The sequence below is a fragment of the Oncorhynchus tshawytscha genome, linkage group LG32 (genome assembly GCF_018296145.1).
Source record: "Oncorhynchus tshawytscha isolate Ot180627B linkage group LG32, Otsh_v2.0, whole genome shotgun sequence".
Lineage (NCBI taxonomy): Eukaryota > Metazoa > Chordata > Actinopteri > Salmoniformes > Salmonidae > Oncorhynchus > Oncorhynchus tshawytscha.
The window spans coordinates 8492355-8511143 of NC_056460.1; the positions used below are offsets into that span (position 1 = coordinate 8492355).

At 45.3% G+C, this 18789-nt stretch overlaps 1 protein-coding gene across 1 annotated transcript in view; it reads left to right on the top strand.

Annotated features, from left to right (window-relative positions):
* Positions 1 to 18789, top strand: part of LOC121841584 (nucleolar protein dao-5-like) — a 44998-nt gene that overhangs the window by 11376 nt on the left and 14833 nt on the right. The window contains exons 2-3 of the mRNA XM_042310808.1: positions 4010 to 4765; positions 5067 to 5148. Coding sequence (XP_042166742.1) covers positions 4108 to 4765; positions 5067 to 5148 — 740 coding nt within the window. The 5' untranslated portion in view covers positions 4010 to 4107. The remainder of the gene's footprint in view (positions 1 to 4009; positions 4766 to 5066; positions 5149 to 18789) is intronic.

Consider the following 18789-nt stretch of genomic DNA (forward strand, 5'->3'; position numbering starts at 1 on the left):
GGAGACATCTGTGGCATTTTGTAAACCAACTGCGCCTTTTAAGTGGCCTTTTATTGTCCCCAGCACAAGGTGCACCTGTGTAATGATCATGCTGTTCAATCAGCTTCTTTATATGCCAACACCTGTCCAGTGGATGGATTATCTTGGCAGAGGAGAAATGCTACATTGTAAACAAATTTGTGCCTAAAATTTGAGAACTTTTAGTGCATATGGGAAACATCTGCAATCTTTTATTTCAGCTCATGAAACATGGGACTAACTCTTCAGTGTATATATTCGTACACACCCTTCCTCTGACAGCTGTTTATAGGCTGCTTCCCTGAGGAGCCTGACAGACAGAGCTGGAATGTGAACGGGGGTGGCTCCGGGTCACCGACAGATGCCCTGGCCCCAGGCATTCTAGCACATGTACACATGACACTGGGCCTCAATTCCACCATAAAGGTTTGAGGTTACCGTTGAAGCACTCATATTTCCCCTCCACACTCTCCCCATTCACCTCCCTCTGTGAGCTAGCAGAGAGGAGAATCTATTTTTATTTTTACCCATGGTTAAGACTGTTATGACACTACGCCGTCATCAGTAATAGCACCCTGCTCCATCCCCTACTCTTCTTGCTCTTTTTTTCTTTATTTTTGTTCTCCCTGTAGTCAGACTGCATTTCCAACCCACTCTCAACACAGCTAAACCCCCTGCTGTTTGTATTAAAGGGATATCATAAGTGATCCATTTTTGTTGCGCTGCTAAAACATTGCTGGCACTGTGTCGGATGATTGCAGACAAACGGCTGTAATTAAACTGCAAGAAAGACGGCGAGGGGAGAGTTGGATGCGAAGGTGAGACTGAGCCTGAGGGGGGCGACGAGTTTCTTCCGTCCAGACGGCCCACCCCAACAAGCTTACGATGGCAGCGTTAACCCCCACCCCCAGAGAGCGATACGGACAGCTTGCAGAGTTTGTTTTCACGGACACGAGCTAGTCGGTTAATAGCCAGCCACTGTGTTGTCAGACTGCGGCCCGGGAGCAATTTCCAACCGGCTTATGAATTTGCATACTTCCAACACATGGTAATTGTTGCCACGGGTATTGAGGTAATTGTGATATTAGCTGCAGCGCTAGCTGGAAAGCAAGCACGCTGTGTCCTGAATATGGTATTAGCCCTCTTTTTTACTGGTATTTGTTATGCAAATGAATGGAAGGGTGCACAATGGCTCATTATTTCATGAAAATGCATTATGCCTTTCATATCTTTCAGCTGTGCAATTTATTCTTTTTTTTTTTTTAGGGTAGAAGGGGGGTGTTCCCCTTTCTAATCAATCCAATTGCAAATCTATGCGAAGACTCAGCCAGGGATGCAAAGCTGCTCTGAAATTCCCAGAGAATTTGTCATGAGGACATTTCAGTGATGAGTGGTTTTAAGATGCCAAGCAATAGTTTCAAATAGGACAAACTGCAGCTAGCTGCTCTGAAGCAGAGGAGTCTCCAACACCCTCACTAATCGCCTTGCTACAGTTCAACAAAGCCCTTGATATGCATGTGTAGGGTTTTAGTGATGCCACCTACCACAACACCAGAGGTCGGCTCAGTTCGTGGTAAGGAATGCCATACAGGCTGCACTTTGGTAAGCCCCTGGCATTAGTGGTCAAGTCAGCAGCCGCTGGCATTTGCCGGACCAGAGATGGGCACAAGTAAAAGCCAGGCCAGTGCCCATTCTGCCCACGGCCAAAACATCCCCCTTTTACCCTGCTGCTGTCCACCATACGCGGGTACAGCGACGGCGCGTTAGTCCGACTCCTGCCTGGCCTGCTGGCGCTGCCCGCTGGATTTACTTAGCTGGCGGTCGTCCCTGTCTGAGGTGTCCCTCATCCCGCTGTCTCCCCAACGCATCATTACGTCGCTACGTGGGTGTCGGAGCCCACCCAAATGCCTTGTGTAGCACTAGCCGCGTTGTTTGGAACACTGCGTATTGAGTGGACCTTGTGATATTGTGAAGAGACTATGACCAATTTGTTAAATGTAGTTGAGCCATGGTTCCTCTCCAAATTTAGATTGATTGAGACTCTACTGGCCTGTAACTCCTGGGCAATATTCCAAACTTGATTCGGCCAAGTCATTGATGGCTAATTCTGTTTCACAAAAACGTCTCGGGTCATCGAGTTGAAGTATGCTATAATGTCTATATAGCGTTGAAATAATGTAGAGATGTGTAAGAAGAGCTAGCAGCTCTGGCGTATCCCTGCTCAGTTGAGTGCAGGCCACAAGCTTGGCCCCTCTCCTTGTTGGCTGCCTTTATCCTCCCTGGCGCCCCTCTCGCTCTGTGCTGGAGATGTGTAACAGCAGAGAGGAGGAAACAGCCTGTCTGCCTGCAGTTAGAGCCCGAAGGAGAGGAAAAGAAATCATGGAGAACGGCACCAAAGGCTTTTTGTTTGTCCTCTCTGGTTGAAATAGGGGTCAGACCATTGGTTTGGAGGGAGAGGGATAGGGGGAATTTGAGAGGGGTTTATGTGTTTTGGGGGAGGAGGGGTGTTGGTATTAGTTCTTTGTTCATCTGCTATCAAACCGGCTCAACGAGTTCCACCGGGCCCCCCACAAGCGGTCTTTTTTGTTCATTTGCCTTTCCAATTGACTGGGCTAATGTGCAGTTAGGCTTCACGAGTCGCTCACTAACGGGCCAAGGCCAAACTGTCTTCTTGATGGAAAGAAATTAGTCTGAACATTTAAGTAGCAAACTGAGGTTTGTGTGGAGAGTTGTGGACAAGGTGTTCCACTCTATGGTACGTGTCAACGTTAATAAGTAACTGAATAGAGTTTCTATTGGGCCTTTCGGTTTCTCTATCTGCCCCACTAAATAGCCCCTCTTTAGAAAGTTGCCTTGGAAGTTTCAGTCAAACTATTAACGACGACCTCCGTCAGATGGCTTGTGCATTAGTCTCTCTCGGGCTGTGCTCTCCCAGTCCTTTAGTTTTCTCCTTTTCCCTCCCTTGCGCTCCTTCCTCTTCCATCTCTTTCACCCATCTCACTCTTGCGCTCTCTTCCTGCTCTCTTGCCAAGCCTGTTTGTTGAGCTCCGAACACTGATTTCTGCCCGGACCATCTGTTGACTAAGAACAGATCTCATAGCGTATCGAGGGGGTAGAGTAGCGGAAAGAGGAACAAGTGGCTAAGAAAAAATATAGAAATGAGGGAAGGGGGGGGGGGGATACTGATAAAAATGGTTGGTGCTGGGGTAGAGGGGCAGTTTGACAGGGAGCGCTGCAGGAGTGGGTGGGAGGGCTTGTGATAGGAAAGGAAAGTAGAGTAAATGAGAAAAAGCCCCCCACCCCCCCAACATCCATCCACGCTTTCAATTTGTCTTGCACACTATTGTCCATTTGAGGCCTCCCAGAACCAGCGTATGACTTTTTTCTAAATAATTGCTGGCCGTCATCGTGGTCAGCATCTGGGCTGGCGGCACCTAACAACAGAATCACAAACAAATGGGACATGTGGTCCTGGTTTTTCAGACTCTCTCTCCTGTGGACTGTATAAGGAGATTGCAAGGCCTTGTGGTCTTTCAGCACTCCATCCACAACACTCTCTCTATATGCTGAAAGACATTTTGTTTTCTGTTATTGCATGGCAAACTTTTTGTAGTACTCTGACAATACCGGTTTTAATCATGGATTGTAAATGTGTCTGTTCTCAGTTTCTGTGATCCTCACATTGTATTTCTATCAGACAGTGTGAGTGATTGTGCAATTTAGAAACAAATCATCATGTTGGCTTCCCTGGCTGCTCTCTTCCTGTTTTTCCAATAGTTTCAAATTCCTCGGCGAGACCATGTGCCTCATGGCATTTCCTTTGGTTGTAATGTTTTTAAAATGATCCTAGTCTACGACTGCATGATTTCATGTGTGGCTATTCTGATAATATACTTCTGCTACCAGTATTTGCAGTTCTATGATAAACTTCTTTTTTTTTCACACCAATTTTAACGTCAACATTTTATGATTCGCTCTTCTCCCCATCCAGATCCTTGAGGTTGTTGAGGACATTGGCTCCACTCCGGGTTCAGTGTGTTTGTGAGCTGCTGGATCCGGTGAGTGAGACCGTTGCCGGGCCTACAAGGGATGAAACCGGATGGGGTTGCCATGGAGCCCACAGAAGCCGTAGGAGCCGAGCCCTCGGCCCAGGGGATGGCCACCAACGAGATGCCCGCGCAGTCAGCTCCTTCAACTTCCCCGTCCTCTCCATCACAGCCTGAAGACACCCAAAACAGCGCAGCGCAGCCTGAAAACTCCACAGCACCCCCTGAAAACCCCACAGCACCCCCTGCATCCAAGGAGGTCAATGGGGCCAATGGCAAGGCAGCAGCTGACCCCAAACCCAAGGCTAAGACCGTGGGCTTGGCTAAACCACGGCCAGGCACAGCTGGAACCAAGACCGCAACGGGTCCGGCATCAGGACCCGGCACCTCTCGTCCGGGCACGGCCCCAAGCCTCATGGCCAATGGATTAAAGTCCTCGGCCAGTGACCTGGCCAAGAAAGCCGCTTTGGACAAAAAGAGAACCACCACTATAGCTGGAGCACCGGCTGCAGCCACAAAGAGGTCCGTGGCTTCCACTGTCAGGACCCAAACTAAGGTAGCTGTCCGAGTCCCCAGGTCCACCTCTGCTACCAGGCCAACCAACGCTACATGGACTGCGGCGACGGGGCCTGGCACTCCAACGAGGAGACCTCCAGCTGCTGGGCCCATTAATGGGGCTGGGGCCAGACCCAAAACCACAGGTGAGGAGCCAAAGACTACATACACACATACTGCCGAGTATTTTCTTGTTAACCATGCTTTGGTTAGACACACAGCTTTTGTTTTCCTTTGTCCCATGTTGAGTCTTTTAGTTACTGTCCTATCTGTTTTAGAGCTCATACAAACCCACCTGTGCTTGGCTGCAGACACATTTGCTCTCAACTCCTACGACACCAATCCTTCATCCCTGCCCTCACTTCCACCCCTCATCTTCATCCTACCTTTTTTCCTCCCCCATCTCTCTCTTCATGCACTTTCTCATTCACTCTCCCTCTCCTCTAGCTTCCAGACATGCTGCCCCCAAGTCTCCCAGCACTTCTGCTGCGGCCAAACCCGATAGGACACTGGTTTCCAAGACAACCAGGTAAGGCAGCCTATCCCGTCCCGTCACCACCACCACCGGACATGCAAAGTGATTTACCGGGCAGTGCCATTTGTGGCCAGCAAGTGCGCATTTGAATGAACTCAAAAAGGGGGAGGGGAACCCAGGCACTGTTTATAGTTTAAAAAGAACCTCTCCCATCGCATACATAATACAATCACCCAAGATCTGAGGAGCCGCTTCGCACAAAAGACATCACTCGATAAATCGGATCAGTAACCGACTTGTTTTGCGAGGAGCTGAAATGAAAAATGGCCATTGTGGGTCCTGCCGGTCTGTTATTGGATTAGGTTTCCCACTGTGTCTCAAATGGCACGCTATATTATATATTGCGCTGCTTTTGACCAGAGCATTATGGGTCCTGGTCAAAAGTGGTGCCCTCTATAGGGAATACGGGGCCATTTGGGACACACCTCTAGTCTACTCTGAGTCACATGAACAGAAATCTACCTGAGACAGAAGAGCACGATCTCACACTGCCCCAGTCAGCACCACAGTGTTGCTGAATAACATGGGTTATCTCCCCCCCAGGGCAGGTGTTATTCACTGGGGCTCTTGCCTCTCTCACACTCACTGGGATGTTCTAGCACCTCTACGGGTGTGTCTCAATAATTGTAATGGTCTAAAGTGGCAACCTCATCTCTTGATGGAGAGGAGATGAGGTTCTTTTAGGCTATTGAGATGTACCCACTATACAGTATTATGGCTCCAGACCTAATCTCTTCTAGATGGACTATGTAAACATAACTGGTACCGTAGATCTGTTATGAGACAACGGAGTGTGAGATAAAGAGCAGCGTTTGTTCCAGTGCTTTGGCCAAATCAAGATTTCGTAGGTGTTTTCATTCTTTGAATTTCGGGAGGGAACATTTGGCCCGTAGACTTGCCTGTAACGTGCAAAGAGAGTGGGTGGAGCTCTTTGTTAGACCATGGCTCGAAACCTATCTTCTCCTAATGTGTATGGACCCAGAATTTAATCGAGCGTCTGACCAATTACGCGATTACTCCACACTTAGTTCTCCACAGGACATACTGTTAAGCTCTTAGTTTCAATTAGATTGCTCTTCTCCCACTTCCTCCCTAATGCTCTGCTTTTATTACATGAGATGAAAAGTTGAACTGACTGAAACCAGTTGAATCCGGGAACACACCGCTTTACCACCCCCTCTTTAGTTGGACTAAGGACAAGTACAAGTTAATATCAGCTGGTGTTTTAACAGGTGTATGTGTTGGACTTGAAACTGGCACCACTTAAACTTGTGGAGTAGAGCTCTAGTTTGGCCTCGGGTTGGCACTTAATCACAGCACGTCTTATTAATGCATGTGTCCCGTGTATCCCAGTGTCCCGTGTATCCCAGTGTCCCGTGTGTCCCGTGTATCCCAGTGTCCCGTGTATCCCAGTGTCCCGTGTATCCCAGTGTCCCGTGTATCCCAGTGTCCCGTGTATCCCAGTGTCCCGTGTATCCCAGTGTCCCGTGTATCCCAGTGTCCCGTGTATCCCAGTGTCCCGTGTATCCCAGTGTCCCGTGTATCCCAGTGTCCCGTGTATCCCAGTCCCGTGTATCCCAGTGTCCCGTGTATCCCAGTGTCCCGTGTATCCCAGTGTCCCGTGTATCCCAGTGTCCCGTGTATCCCAGTGTCCCGTGTATCCCAGTGTCCCGTGTATCCCAGTGTCCCGTGTATCCCAGTGTCCCGTGTATCCCAGTGTCCCGTGTATCCCAGTGTCCCGTGTATCCCAGTGTCCTTATCCTTTGAATTATGCAGATATGGGATGGTTTCAGCTGCAGGATTGTGGTTACAAGACTTTCCCAGAGGGAATGACACTTGTTTTGGAATGTTGTGACATCAGTTTTTTTTTTCTGTGTGTGATGACTTGTCAGGCATGTGGGGTGGGGGGGCAGGTCACTCTGTGTGAACATAGTGTGTGTTTGACGACAGGAGAAGCAGGTTTTGTGTGAGAGCATGCTACTTGTGTTTGACAACAGGAGAAGCAGGTTGTGTGTGTGAGAGCATGCTGCTTGTGTTTGACAACAGGAGAAGCAGGTTGTGTGTGTGAGAGCATGCTGCTTGTGTTTGACAACAGGAGAAGCAGGTTTTGTGTGAGAGCATGCTGCTTGTTTGACAACAGGAGAAGCAGGTTGTGTGTGTGAGCATGCTGCTTGTGTTTGACAACAGGAGAAGCAGGTTTTGTGTGAGAGCATGCTGCTTGTTTGACAACAGGAGAAGCAGGTTATGTGTGAGAGCATGCTGCTTGTGTTTGACGACAGGAGAAGCAGGTTGTGTGTGTGAGAGCATGCTGCTTGTGTTTGACAACAGGAGAAGCAGGTTGTGTGTGTGAGAGCATGCTGCTTGTGTTTGACAACAGGAGAAGCAGGTTGTGTGTGTGAGAGCATGCTGCTTGTTTGACAACAGGAGAAGCAGGTTTTGTGTGAGAGCATGCTGCTTGTTTGACGACAGGAGAAGCAGGTTATGTGTGAGAGCATGCTGCTTGTGTTTGACGACAGGAGAAGCAGGTTGTGTGTGTGAGAGCATGCTGCTTGTGTTTGACAACAGGAGAAGCAGGTTGTGTGTGTGAGAGAGCATGCTGCTTGTGTTTGACAACAGGAGAAGCAGGTTGTGTGTGTGAGAGCATGCTGCTTGTTTGACGACAGGAGAAGCAGGTTGTGTGAGAGCATGCTACTTGTGTTTGACAACAGGAGAAGCAGGTTGTGTGTGTGAGAGCATGCTGCTTGTGTTTGACAACAGGAGAAGCAGGTTTTGTGTGAGAGAGCATGCTGCTTGTGTTTGACAACAGGAGAAGCAGGTTTTGTGTGAGAGCATGCTGCTTGTTTGACGACAGGAGAAGCAGGTTATGTGTGAGAGCATGCTGCTTGTGTTTGACGACAGGAGAAGCAGGTTGTGTGTGTGAGAGCATGCTGCTTGTGTTTGACAACAGGAGAAGCAGGTTGTGTGTGTGAGAGAGCATGCTGCTTGTGTTTGACAACAGGAGAAGCAGGTTGCGTGTGTGAGCATGCTGCTTGTGTTTGACGACACAGGAGAAGCAGGTTGCGTGTGTGAGCATGCTGCTTGTGTTTGACGACAGGAGAAGCAGGTTGCGTGTGTGAGCATGCTGCTTGTGTTTGACGACAGGAGAAGCAGGTTGCGTGTGTGAGCATGCTGCTTGTGTTTGACGACAGGAGAAGCAGGTTGCGTGTGTGAGCATGCTGCTTGTGTTTGACGACAGGAGAAGCGGGTTGCGTGTGTGAGCATGCTGCTTGTGTTTGACGACAGGAGAAGCGGGTTGCGTGTGTGAGCATGCTGCTTGTGTTTGACGACAGGAGAAGCGGGTTGCGTGTGTGAGCATGCTGCTTGTGTTTGACGACAGGAGAAGCGGGTTGCGTGTGTGAGCATGCTGCTTGTGTTTGACGACAGGAGAAGCGGGTTGCGTGTGTGAGCATGCTGCTTGTGTTTGACGACAGGAGAAGCGGGTTGCGTGTGTGAGCATGCTGCTTGTGTTTGACGACAGGAGAAGCGGGTTGCGTGTGTGAGAGCATGCTGCTTGTGTTTGACAACAGGAGAAGCAGGTTTTGTGTGAGAGCATGCTGCTTGTGTTTGACTACAGGCGTGGTGGCAGCCAGACTGTCTCTCCATCCATGCTGGGCCCTGTTCCTGCCTCCCTGGGTGAGCCAGGGCTGGTGAACAGGCCTCTCCCTACCATAGCTGTGACTGCTGCTCTCTTCCATTAGTCATGAGACTATGAGCAGGGCAGGCGGCACGGGGCTCATATATAAAATGAATAAATGTAACGTGACTGTTCCGTTTCACCACCTGCACAAAAAAAAACGTCAGACGGCCCATAATACAAAACGAGATGATAGAATGGCCTATAATACGTTGCCATTGTTACACATTGTCAGAGAAATAGGGTTTCCTTAAACTATTCACATTAATTGCCCTAAGGGGTGAAATAAATTGTACTGGATAAGAAGCAGAAAATCAATATTTTAGAGGTGAACGGGTCGCAACAAGGGTGAGTGAGATTGGATGGGAGCCTCCGAACATGGTGATTGGCTACAGTTGGCAAAAGCAAGGGGATTGGGTAGTGTGGCGACTGGCAAGGTGAGTTATGGTATTGGATTAAAGGGAAAAGTGCGGTTGTCGACTAAGTTAGCAGATGTGCTGGTACCTTGAGGCGTCGCAGAGCTGTTTTAACATCTGGTCTTGCCTGCCACACTTCTGGCACACACTGCTGGGGAATGTTCTACCTGAGCTTGTCCAGTAACAAACGCTCATTTTCTTTCTGTTGCAAAATGTTTTGCTACGGTTTTCCCTACTGAACGTACCCCAGGTGAATGAGTCCACCAATCCCCTAATGCAGTGGTTCCCAAACTTTTTATAGTCCTGTACCCCTTCAACAATTCAGCCTCCAGCTGCATACCCCCCTCTAGCACCAGGGTCAGCGCACTCTCAAATGTTGTTTTGCCACCATTGTAAGCCTGCCACACACACTATACAATACATTTATTAAACATAAGAATAAGTGAGTTTTTGTCACAAACCGGCTTGTGGGAATTGACAAATAGGACCAGGGCACTAATAATAATAATAATTTTGCTCTTTATTTAGCCCTCTTACATAACTATATATTTGTTCATTGAAAATTGTGAATAACTCACCACAGGTTAATGAGAGAGGGTGTGCTTGAAAGGATGCACATAACTCTGCAATGTTGGGTTGTATTGGAGAGTCTGTCTTAAATCATTTTCCACAGTCTGTCTGTGCCTGTATTTAGTTTTCAAGCTAGTGAGGGCTGAGAATCCATTCTCACATAGGTACGTGGTTGTGTCGGGCATCAGTGTCTTAACAGTTCGATTTGCCAAGGCAAGAATCTCTGAGTGCCGCCCTATCCAGAAATCTGGCAGTGGCTTCTGATTAAATTACATTTTCATAGAACCGCTTGTTGCAATTTCATTAAGGCTCTCGTTCAGATATCGGTAACTGGACTGGAGGCAGGGCATGAAAAGGATGATGAATCCAGTTTTTTTGTGTCATCTGTTTAAGGGAAAGTACCTGTGTAATTGTGCATCCACTCAGGTGCTTCACTATATCACACTTGACATTGTCTGTAAGCTTGTTCATTTGCACACAAAAAAAATCATACAAAGATGGAAAGACCTGTTTGTTGTCCTTGTTAATCAAGACAGAGAAGAACTCCAACTTCTTATCCTCAATTTTGTCCTGCACATTGAATATAGTTCGCGGAGAGTCCCTGTAATCCTAGATTCAGATCATTCAGGTGAGGAAAAAACATCACCCAGATAGGCCAGTTGTGTGAGAAACTCATCATGCAAGTGAAAATGATGGTCTGTAAAGAACCTTTAAGCTTGTCTCTCAATTTAAAAAAGTGTCAATACTTTGCCCCTTGATAAGCAGCGCACTTCTGTATGTTGTAAAAGCGTTACATGCTTGCTGTCCATATCATTGCATAGTGCAGAAAATGCACCAGAGTTCTGGGCCTTGCTTTAACAAAATTAACAATTTTTACTAGTGTCCAAAACATCTTTCAAGCTGTCAGGCATTCCTTTGGCAACAAGAGCCTCTCTGTAGATGCTGCAGTGTACCCAATTGGTGTCGGGAGCAACTGCTTGCTTGCGCGTTACCACTCCACTATGTCTCCCTGTCATGGCTTTTGCGCCATCAGTACAGATACCCACACATCTTGACCACCAAAGGCCATATGATGTCACAAAGGTGTCCAGTACTTAAAAAATATCCTCTCATGTTGTCCTGGTTTGCAGAAGAGGATGTCTTCCTTAATTGACTGACTAAAAATCAGAACAGACAAACACCAGGAGCTGTGCCAGGCCCGCCACATCTGTTGACTCATCCAGCTGTAACGCATATAATTCACTGGCTTGAATGCGAAGCAGTAATGGCTTCAAAACATCTCCTGCCATGTCACTGATGTGTCGTGAAACAGTGTTTTTTGACGAAGACATTGTCTGTATAGTTTTTTTTGGGGCCTTTTCCCCCAGCATTGTCCCAGCCATACCCGCGGCAGCTGGAAGAATGAAGTCCTCCACAATAGTATGGGGCTTGCCTGTCCTAGCCACTCGGTAGCTCACCATATAAGACGCTTCTAGCCCCTTCTTATTAATGTTATCTGTTGCTTTTATACATGTCTTACTACTCGAAAGTCGTCCTAATTCTCGCTCAAACTTATTTTTAAAATTGGCATGTTTTGTTTCTAAATGTCTTAGCAAGTGTGAAGGTTTCAATCGAGTTGTTAGTTCTTTTACACATATAACACACTGTGGCTGAGGAAAGACACTACTTCCAATATAAGTGAACCACCAAATCAATGTATGTCTCATCATATTTGCGCCTCTTTCGATGGCCTGTCCCTGTCTGTTCAGTGCTCTCCCGGGTAAGGGGGCAGTAGCTCTTTGGCTGCATCAGATCCACAACTGTCAGTGTACATGCTAGTTGGGCTAACAACGCATGTTGAATTACTGATGCTAGCTTTGGATGTGCTCGTGGAAGCAGAACAACTTCTCGTCGACAGGTGCAGGTGTAGTATTGCTGGTAGTAGCAGTACTACCAGTAGAGCTGGTCTCTGGACGTGGGCCTTTTTTTGTTGCCAATTATACCTTTTCGGGCAAAAGGCATGAGCAGCAGCTACGTACGGACTGTTAGTGGAATTCCCACGAGAGTAATGGTTAATGTGATTGGATGTTAATTACAGGTAGCCTAGTCAAATATTTGCCATTGTGGTGTTATTGGGTCATTCTCATGAAACTGTTAAAATACCATGGCAGTAATGATTTTAAAAACATAATTTAGTAATAGCAAAATATTATAATAAAGATTTTCTTTACCTTGAACAGAGTAATTTCAACACTGGAATGTATTATTCTTGTATTGAAAATTTCAGCAGAAACTGCATTACCGCACCGTGTCTGTCTGAATTTATGTTGTAATTGAAACAGTTAAATGGATGTTCTACTAGATCTTTTCAAATGACAGAAATTAGTAACTGAATAGTCATGTATAATAATGAAAAATTGTCTAATTATGTACAGTTGAAGTCGGAAGTTTACATACACTTCGGTTGGAATCAATAAAACTTGTATTTTTTAACCACTCCACAAATGTCTTGTTAACAAACTATAGTTTTAGCAAGTCGGTTAGGACATCAACTGTGTGCATGACACAAGTCATTTTTCCAACAATAGTTTACAGACAGATTAACCTGTTGCGACGAGCAATCCCGTATCCGGGAGCATAATTATAGCCTCAAGCTCATTACCATAATGCAACGTTAACTATTCATGAAAATTGCAAATGAAATAAATATATTGGCTCACAAGCGTAGCCTTTTGTTAACACTGCCATCTCAGATTTTCAAAAAATGCTTTTCAACCATAGCTACACAAGCATTTGTGTAAGAGTATTGATTTATAGCATAGCATTAAGCCTAGCATTCAGCAGGCAACATTTTCACAAAAACAAAAGCATTCCAATAAAATCATTTACCTTTGAAGAACTTCGGATGTTTTCAATGAGGAGACTCTCAGTTAGATAGCAAATGTTCAGTTTTTCCAAAAAGATGATTTGTGTACGAGAAATCGCTCCGTTTTGTTCATCACGTTTGGCTAAGAAAAAACCCCGAAAATTCAGTCATTACAACGCAAACTTTTTTTTCCAAATTAACTCCATAATATCGACAGAAACATGGCAAACGTTGTTTAGAATCAATCCTCAAGGTGTTTTTCACATATCTATTCGATGATAAATCACTCGTTGCAGTTTGGTTTCTCCTCTGTTCAAAATGGAAAAATGCACGCACCTGGAGATTACGCAATAGTTTCGATGGAGGACACCGAGCGGACACCTGGTAAATGTAGTCTCTTATGGTCAATTTTCCAATGATATGCCTACAAATACGTCACAATGTTGCAAACACCTTGGGGAAACGACAAAGTGTAGGCTCATTCCTTGCGCATTCACAGCCATATAAGGAGACATTGGAACACAGCGGCTCCAAAATCTGGCTCACTTCCTGTATAAAATTTCATCTTGGTTTCGCCTGTAGCATTAGTTCTGTGGCACTCACAGACAATATCTTTGCAGTTTTGGAAACGTCAGTGTTTTCTTTCCAAAGCTGTCAATTATATGCATAGTCGAGCATCTTTTCGTGACAAAATATCTTGTTTAAAATGAACGTTTTTCATCCAAAAATGAAATACTGCCCCCAGAGGTTCAAGAGGTTGTCACTGTATCACAACTCCAGTGGGTCTGAAGTTTACATGCACTAAGTTGACTGTGCCTTTAAACAGCTTGGAAAATTCCAGAACATGATGTCATGGCTTTAGAAGCATTTAATAGGCTAATTGACATCATTTGAGTCAATTGGAGGTGTACTTGTGGATGCATTTCAAGGCCTACCTTCAAACTCAGTGCCTCATTGCTTGACATCATGGGAAAATGAAAAGAAATCAGCCAAGACCACAGAAAAAAAAATTCGACCTCCACAAGTCTGGTTCATCCTTGAGAGCAATTTCCGAACGCCTGAAGGTACCACGTTCATCTGTACAAACAATAGTATGCAAGTATAAACAACATGGGACCACGCAGCCGTCATACCGCTCAGGAAGGAGATACGTTCGGTCTCCTAGAGATTAATGTACTTTGGTGCGAAAAGTGCAAATCGATCCCAGAACAATGGCAAAGAACCTTGTGAAGATGCTGGAGGAAACCGGTACAAAAGTATCTATATCCACAGTAAAACGAGTACCATATCGACATAACCTGAAAGGCGGCTCAGCAAGGAAGAAGCCACTTCTCAAACTGCCATTAAAAAAAAGCCAGGCTACGGTTTGGGGCCAGAGATCGTACTTTTTGGGGAAATGTCCTCTGGTCTGATGAAACAGAAATAGAACTGTTTGGTCATAATGACCATCGTTATGTTTGGAGGAAAAAGGGGGAGGCTTGCAAGCCGAAGAACACCATCCCAACCGTGAAGCACGGGGGTGGCAGCATGTTGTGAGGGTCCTTTGCTGCAGGAGGGACTGGTGCACTTCACAAAATGGATGGCATCATGAGGGTGGAAAATGATGTAGATATATTGAAGCAACATCAAGACATCGGTCAGGAAGTTAAAGCTTTGTCGCAAATGGGTCTTCCAAATGGACAATGACCCCAAGCATACTTCCAAAGTTGTGGCAAAATGGCTTAAGGACAACAAAGTCAAGGTATTGGAGTGGCCATCACAAAGCCCTGACCTCAAACCCATAGAACATTTGTAGGGAGAACTGAAAAAGCATGTGCGAGCAAGGAGGCCTACAAACCTGACTTACATCAGCTTTGTCATGAGGAATGGGCCAAAATTCACCCAACTTATTGTGGGAAGCTTGTGGAAGGCTACCCAAAACGTTTGACCCAAGTTGAACAATTTAAAGGCAATGCTACCAAATACTGACTTCTGACCCACAGGAAATGTGATGAAAGAAATAAAAGCTGAAATAAATAATTCTCTATAATTCTGACATGTCACTTTCTTAAAATAAAGTGGTGATCCTACCTGACCTAAGACAGGGAATTGTTACTAGGATAAAATGTCAAATTGAGAAACTGAGTTTAAATGTATTTTGCCAAGGTGTATATAAATCTTCCAACTTCAACTGTACATTGAGTAACAATTTGCTTCGTCGTCATGTCTTAGCATGTTTTGCTAACAATAAAGAAGGTTCCTCATCCTCCAACACCATTCTCACTTACTGCTGCAATTTAAGGCCAGTTGCTGTAGAGCACTTGTGTTTCGGTAATGAGAATTTAATCCTAGAGACTATATTTTTAAAATATATAATAAACTATTCATTTAACTATTTACTAATTGTTATTTTTCTTTGTCCTCTTCAAATTGCAGACAGTCAGCAAGTGACAAAAAGAAAGCTTTAGCGAAGGCTGACTAAATGTAGAGAAGTTTACATCAACCCAGAACAGCTGGAGGAGGACAGAAGGAAAGAGAGTGGTTAGGTGTTGGAGAGGTTACAACAAGCGTAATTAGCATATATATATTTAATATATATATATATATCTGTGTGTGTCTATAGGAAGTCAATACCCTACAGTGTTAGGAAGTCTACACATGCGCACACAGTCAGTAAGCCATTCAGTCTCTACTACAGAATTATGTGTCCATAACTGTAGGATATTTCCCATGTTTTGAGACGTGCTCATTTCATGTCATGCTTCCTTTCCATTTCCAGATATCAAAAACGAAAGCAAAATTGTAAAATCAGATCTGACAAAGAAGCAACATGAAAAGAAGAAACATTTTAGACAAACTGCTAAAAGCTATATTGGACATAACACCAAAATGAGGAAGATGATACACTTCAACATGTTCAAGAAGCAAAATTAAGTTTTCAAAATCTTCAAGAGAACCTCCTGTTAGGGTCGCGTCAATTCAAATCTGGTATCAGGATAAATATGACATTGAGTCACCGATTGTATACTATGTATTTTTTATTAGCTAAGCAATAAGTGGTAAATGCAATTTTCGTATATACGGGCTCTGTCCCACCTCGCAGGGCAAAACAGAGAACTGACTTGTTCTTGACAAAGATATTATAAATATACTCTGACAGAAATAGTTCCTGCTTATGAGCCGGCCTGTCAGAGTAGAGACTGGGCGTGGTTTAGACTCACCAAGCCTATCGTTAATTGTTGGCGCAGAGCTGGTCCCGGCCCCCGGGCGCTCCAGTTGATAGATGTAACTGTTGCTGTGAAGAATATCTATGCGCTCATGCTCGATACCGTTATCTCACACCTGGCTCCTGTTATCTAACAAAAGACCGTTTGTTCTCGCAACACAACGTTCTGAATGTGCCTCCCAACTCATTGCACAGTGCCTGTCTTCATGTTATTCTGTATTTTTCCATCATGAGAAAGGCCCATGGCCCTGAAACTCTTAATAATGTTTCAAGTCAGCTATGTTGCATAACACATGCATACATCCACACAAGCCAACAGCAGATAATATTCAATCACATATGGTAACGGGCTATAGTGCATAACACAATCCTCATAATCCCCAAGAAAACAGACATTCTCACCTCAGCAGGTAAATGTCCCTGCCATCAACTTGACTCCTAAAAGAAGAGCGACGTCTCTACAGACACCAGGACCAATGAAGCCATCAACCCCAAAGGAATCACCCAAAAAGAGGAACCGAAAGAACACACTATCACAATTGAGGTCAAAGTTGCGCTTCACAGAAGAGAAGCTGTTGAAGAGGACCAAAGAGATGATCAACCTAAAGAAAAGACTGAAAAGACCTGTGATGAGGGTCAAGAGGAAGCAGGTAATTGTCAACATGGAAGGCAGAGAGGTCCAGAAGAGAACTACAAAGAGGTCATCCGAGAACATTACCCAATAACATCCAGAGAAGACTAATGCGCAAACCTGTTAGCTGCTTCCTTCATCAAGATGACGTCTCTACTGTAACAGACGGGAAATCCAGACACATTCTGTAAAAGGGCCAGATATTCTGGAAGAGCCTAATGGACACTATAGCAAGTCTTCATAGAAGATTTGTCTGAGAAGCCAAGGCACAACCTTTCCGAGGCTCAATTCTTTAAACTTAAACCATTTTGGATTGGCTAGCGAAGAGTCAGACAGAGAAACATGCTTGCAAATGGCATGAAAACTTTGGCTTGAAGATAGAGAAGCTGCACCAGCTTGGGGTCATAAGGGACACTAGGCCAGTGTGTGTGTAGTGACAATGACGTGTTCTGTTTTTAGCCCATGTATGGTGTTAAATTGTCAGGAGATGTTTTTAAATGAATGCTCAAAAACACTTCAGACCTGGTTATTAATGCCTAAAAGGGACATTTGTTGACGCAGGTCTTTAAAGATTCCAACCAGTCACTAGCCTGCCTGACAGCTTGATTATCTGGCTGGCCACACGAAGGGGGTGCCATGGCGACGACGGGGGATTCTAATTCCCTGTGTCTGTATTCTCTCCTTTTCTCTATCTGGAGACGGTGCCCTTGTCCTGTTTTTAAGCAGTTTGTTTTTGTCTGCCCAGCTCTCCTCCTTTACTCCTCCCTTCTGTGTATGTACAGTACCAGGAATTTAGCCAGCACCCTCTCCAAACCCTCCCGCTACTCCCCTCCCTCCCCCGTGAGGGCATCTGTCATTTTGGTGGGCCTTAAGACTCCCTCTGAGAATGGGAGGAATCCAGGGTGTTGTATAAGATGGGGTAATGTGTGTTGAGAGCCATCCATATGGGAATGCCATCAAAATGGTCACATGAATGAAATGGCAGTTACCCCTCATGATCTATTAATTAGATGACAATCTATGCAGGTCCGATACCTTTTTGACATGCAGTGTGACTCAAACATGCATTATAACAGAGTTGTTGAATAACTAAAAGCAGACAATTGACTGTCCAATCTAGCTCTTGTGAAATGCAGTCACACAATGTTCCTGTCCCAACCCTTCTCCCCCCTTTGGGGATGAAACCATGCTGTTTCAGCCACAGGCTTGGGCAGGGCATAGTTACTGTTTAACACAGATGCCCTTTACACATTATGATAGTATAGTACCCAAGGCCTCTGTAAATGGGCTGTCTCTGGATCAGTTGCTAGAGATTTCCACAGCAGAGGCACTTAATTGAAAACCTAGACAAGCAGATTTAGGTATTTTGTTCTCTGTGGTAACGGGATGTTTCATTGCCACTGGGGCAACACAAGCCCCAGGAATGCCTTCTGTCTCAATAAGCAGCACGAGGGGGCTGTTTTTGGATGGCTCACTAGCCAAGCAGAGCACTGTCCGAGGCAAGGTTCCATTTGCTGGAAGGTGGCCCTGGAGAGAAGAGGGCGAGAGGAGAAACTCTGACAGGGAAGATGGCCATCCCCCAACAGGGATAAAGTATACCTCTGGGGCGCGCTCTCTTTTTTTAATAAAAAAATATTGACATTTTTTTAACTGCAATTTGAAACTGTCGACTTGCGGTGCCAAAGGAGCCTGGCTGTGTCTGACAGTGAAAAGAGGGGGGAGACTCAAATGAAACTGTCGACTTGCGGTGCCAAAGGAGCCTGGCTGTGTCTGACAGTGAAAAGAGGGGGGAGACTCAAATGAAACTGTCCCGGCAACACTTTCGCTCTTACCCAACAAATGTCAGCCTATTGTATCATTGTAATCACATAAAATGTATACATTTTTAATTGCCATTAGCAGAGGAAGCTGACATTTTTATTGTAGAAAAGGGCTGGAGTGTCGTGCACGATTTAATAGTTTAGAAATGAAGCCTCTTTTTATGGCAAAGCTTTCATAGATTGGCAACATCTTGGATACCCCTTCCTGTTGTATCCTTAAACGGCTCTGACTAAGAATACGTGGACAACTACAAATACCTAGGGGTCTGGTTAGACTGTAAACTCTCCTTCCAGACTCACATTAAGCATCTCCAATCCAAAATTAAATCTAGAATCTGCTTCCTATATCGCAACAAAGCATCCTGCACTCATGCTGCCAAACATACCCGTGTAAAATCCTCGACTTCAGTGATGTCATCTATAAAATAGCCTCCAACACTCTACTCAACAAACTGGATGCAGTCTATCACAGTGC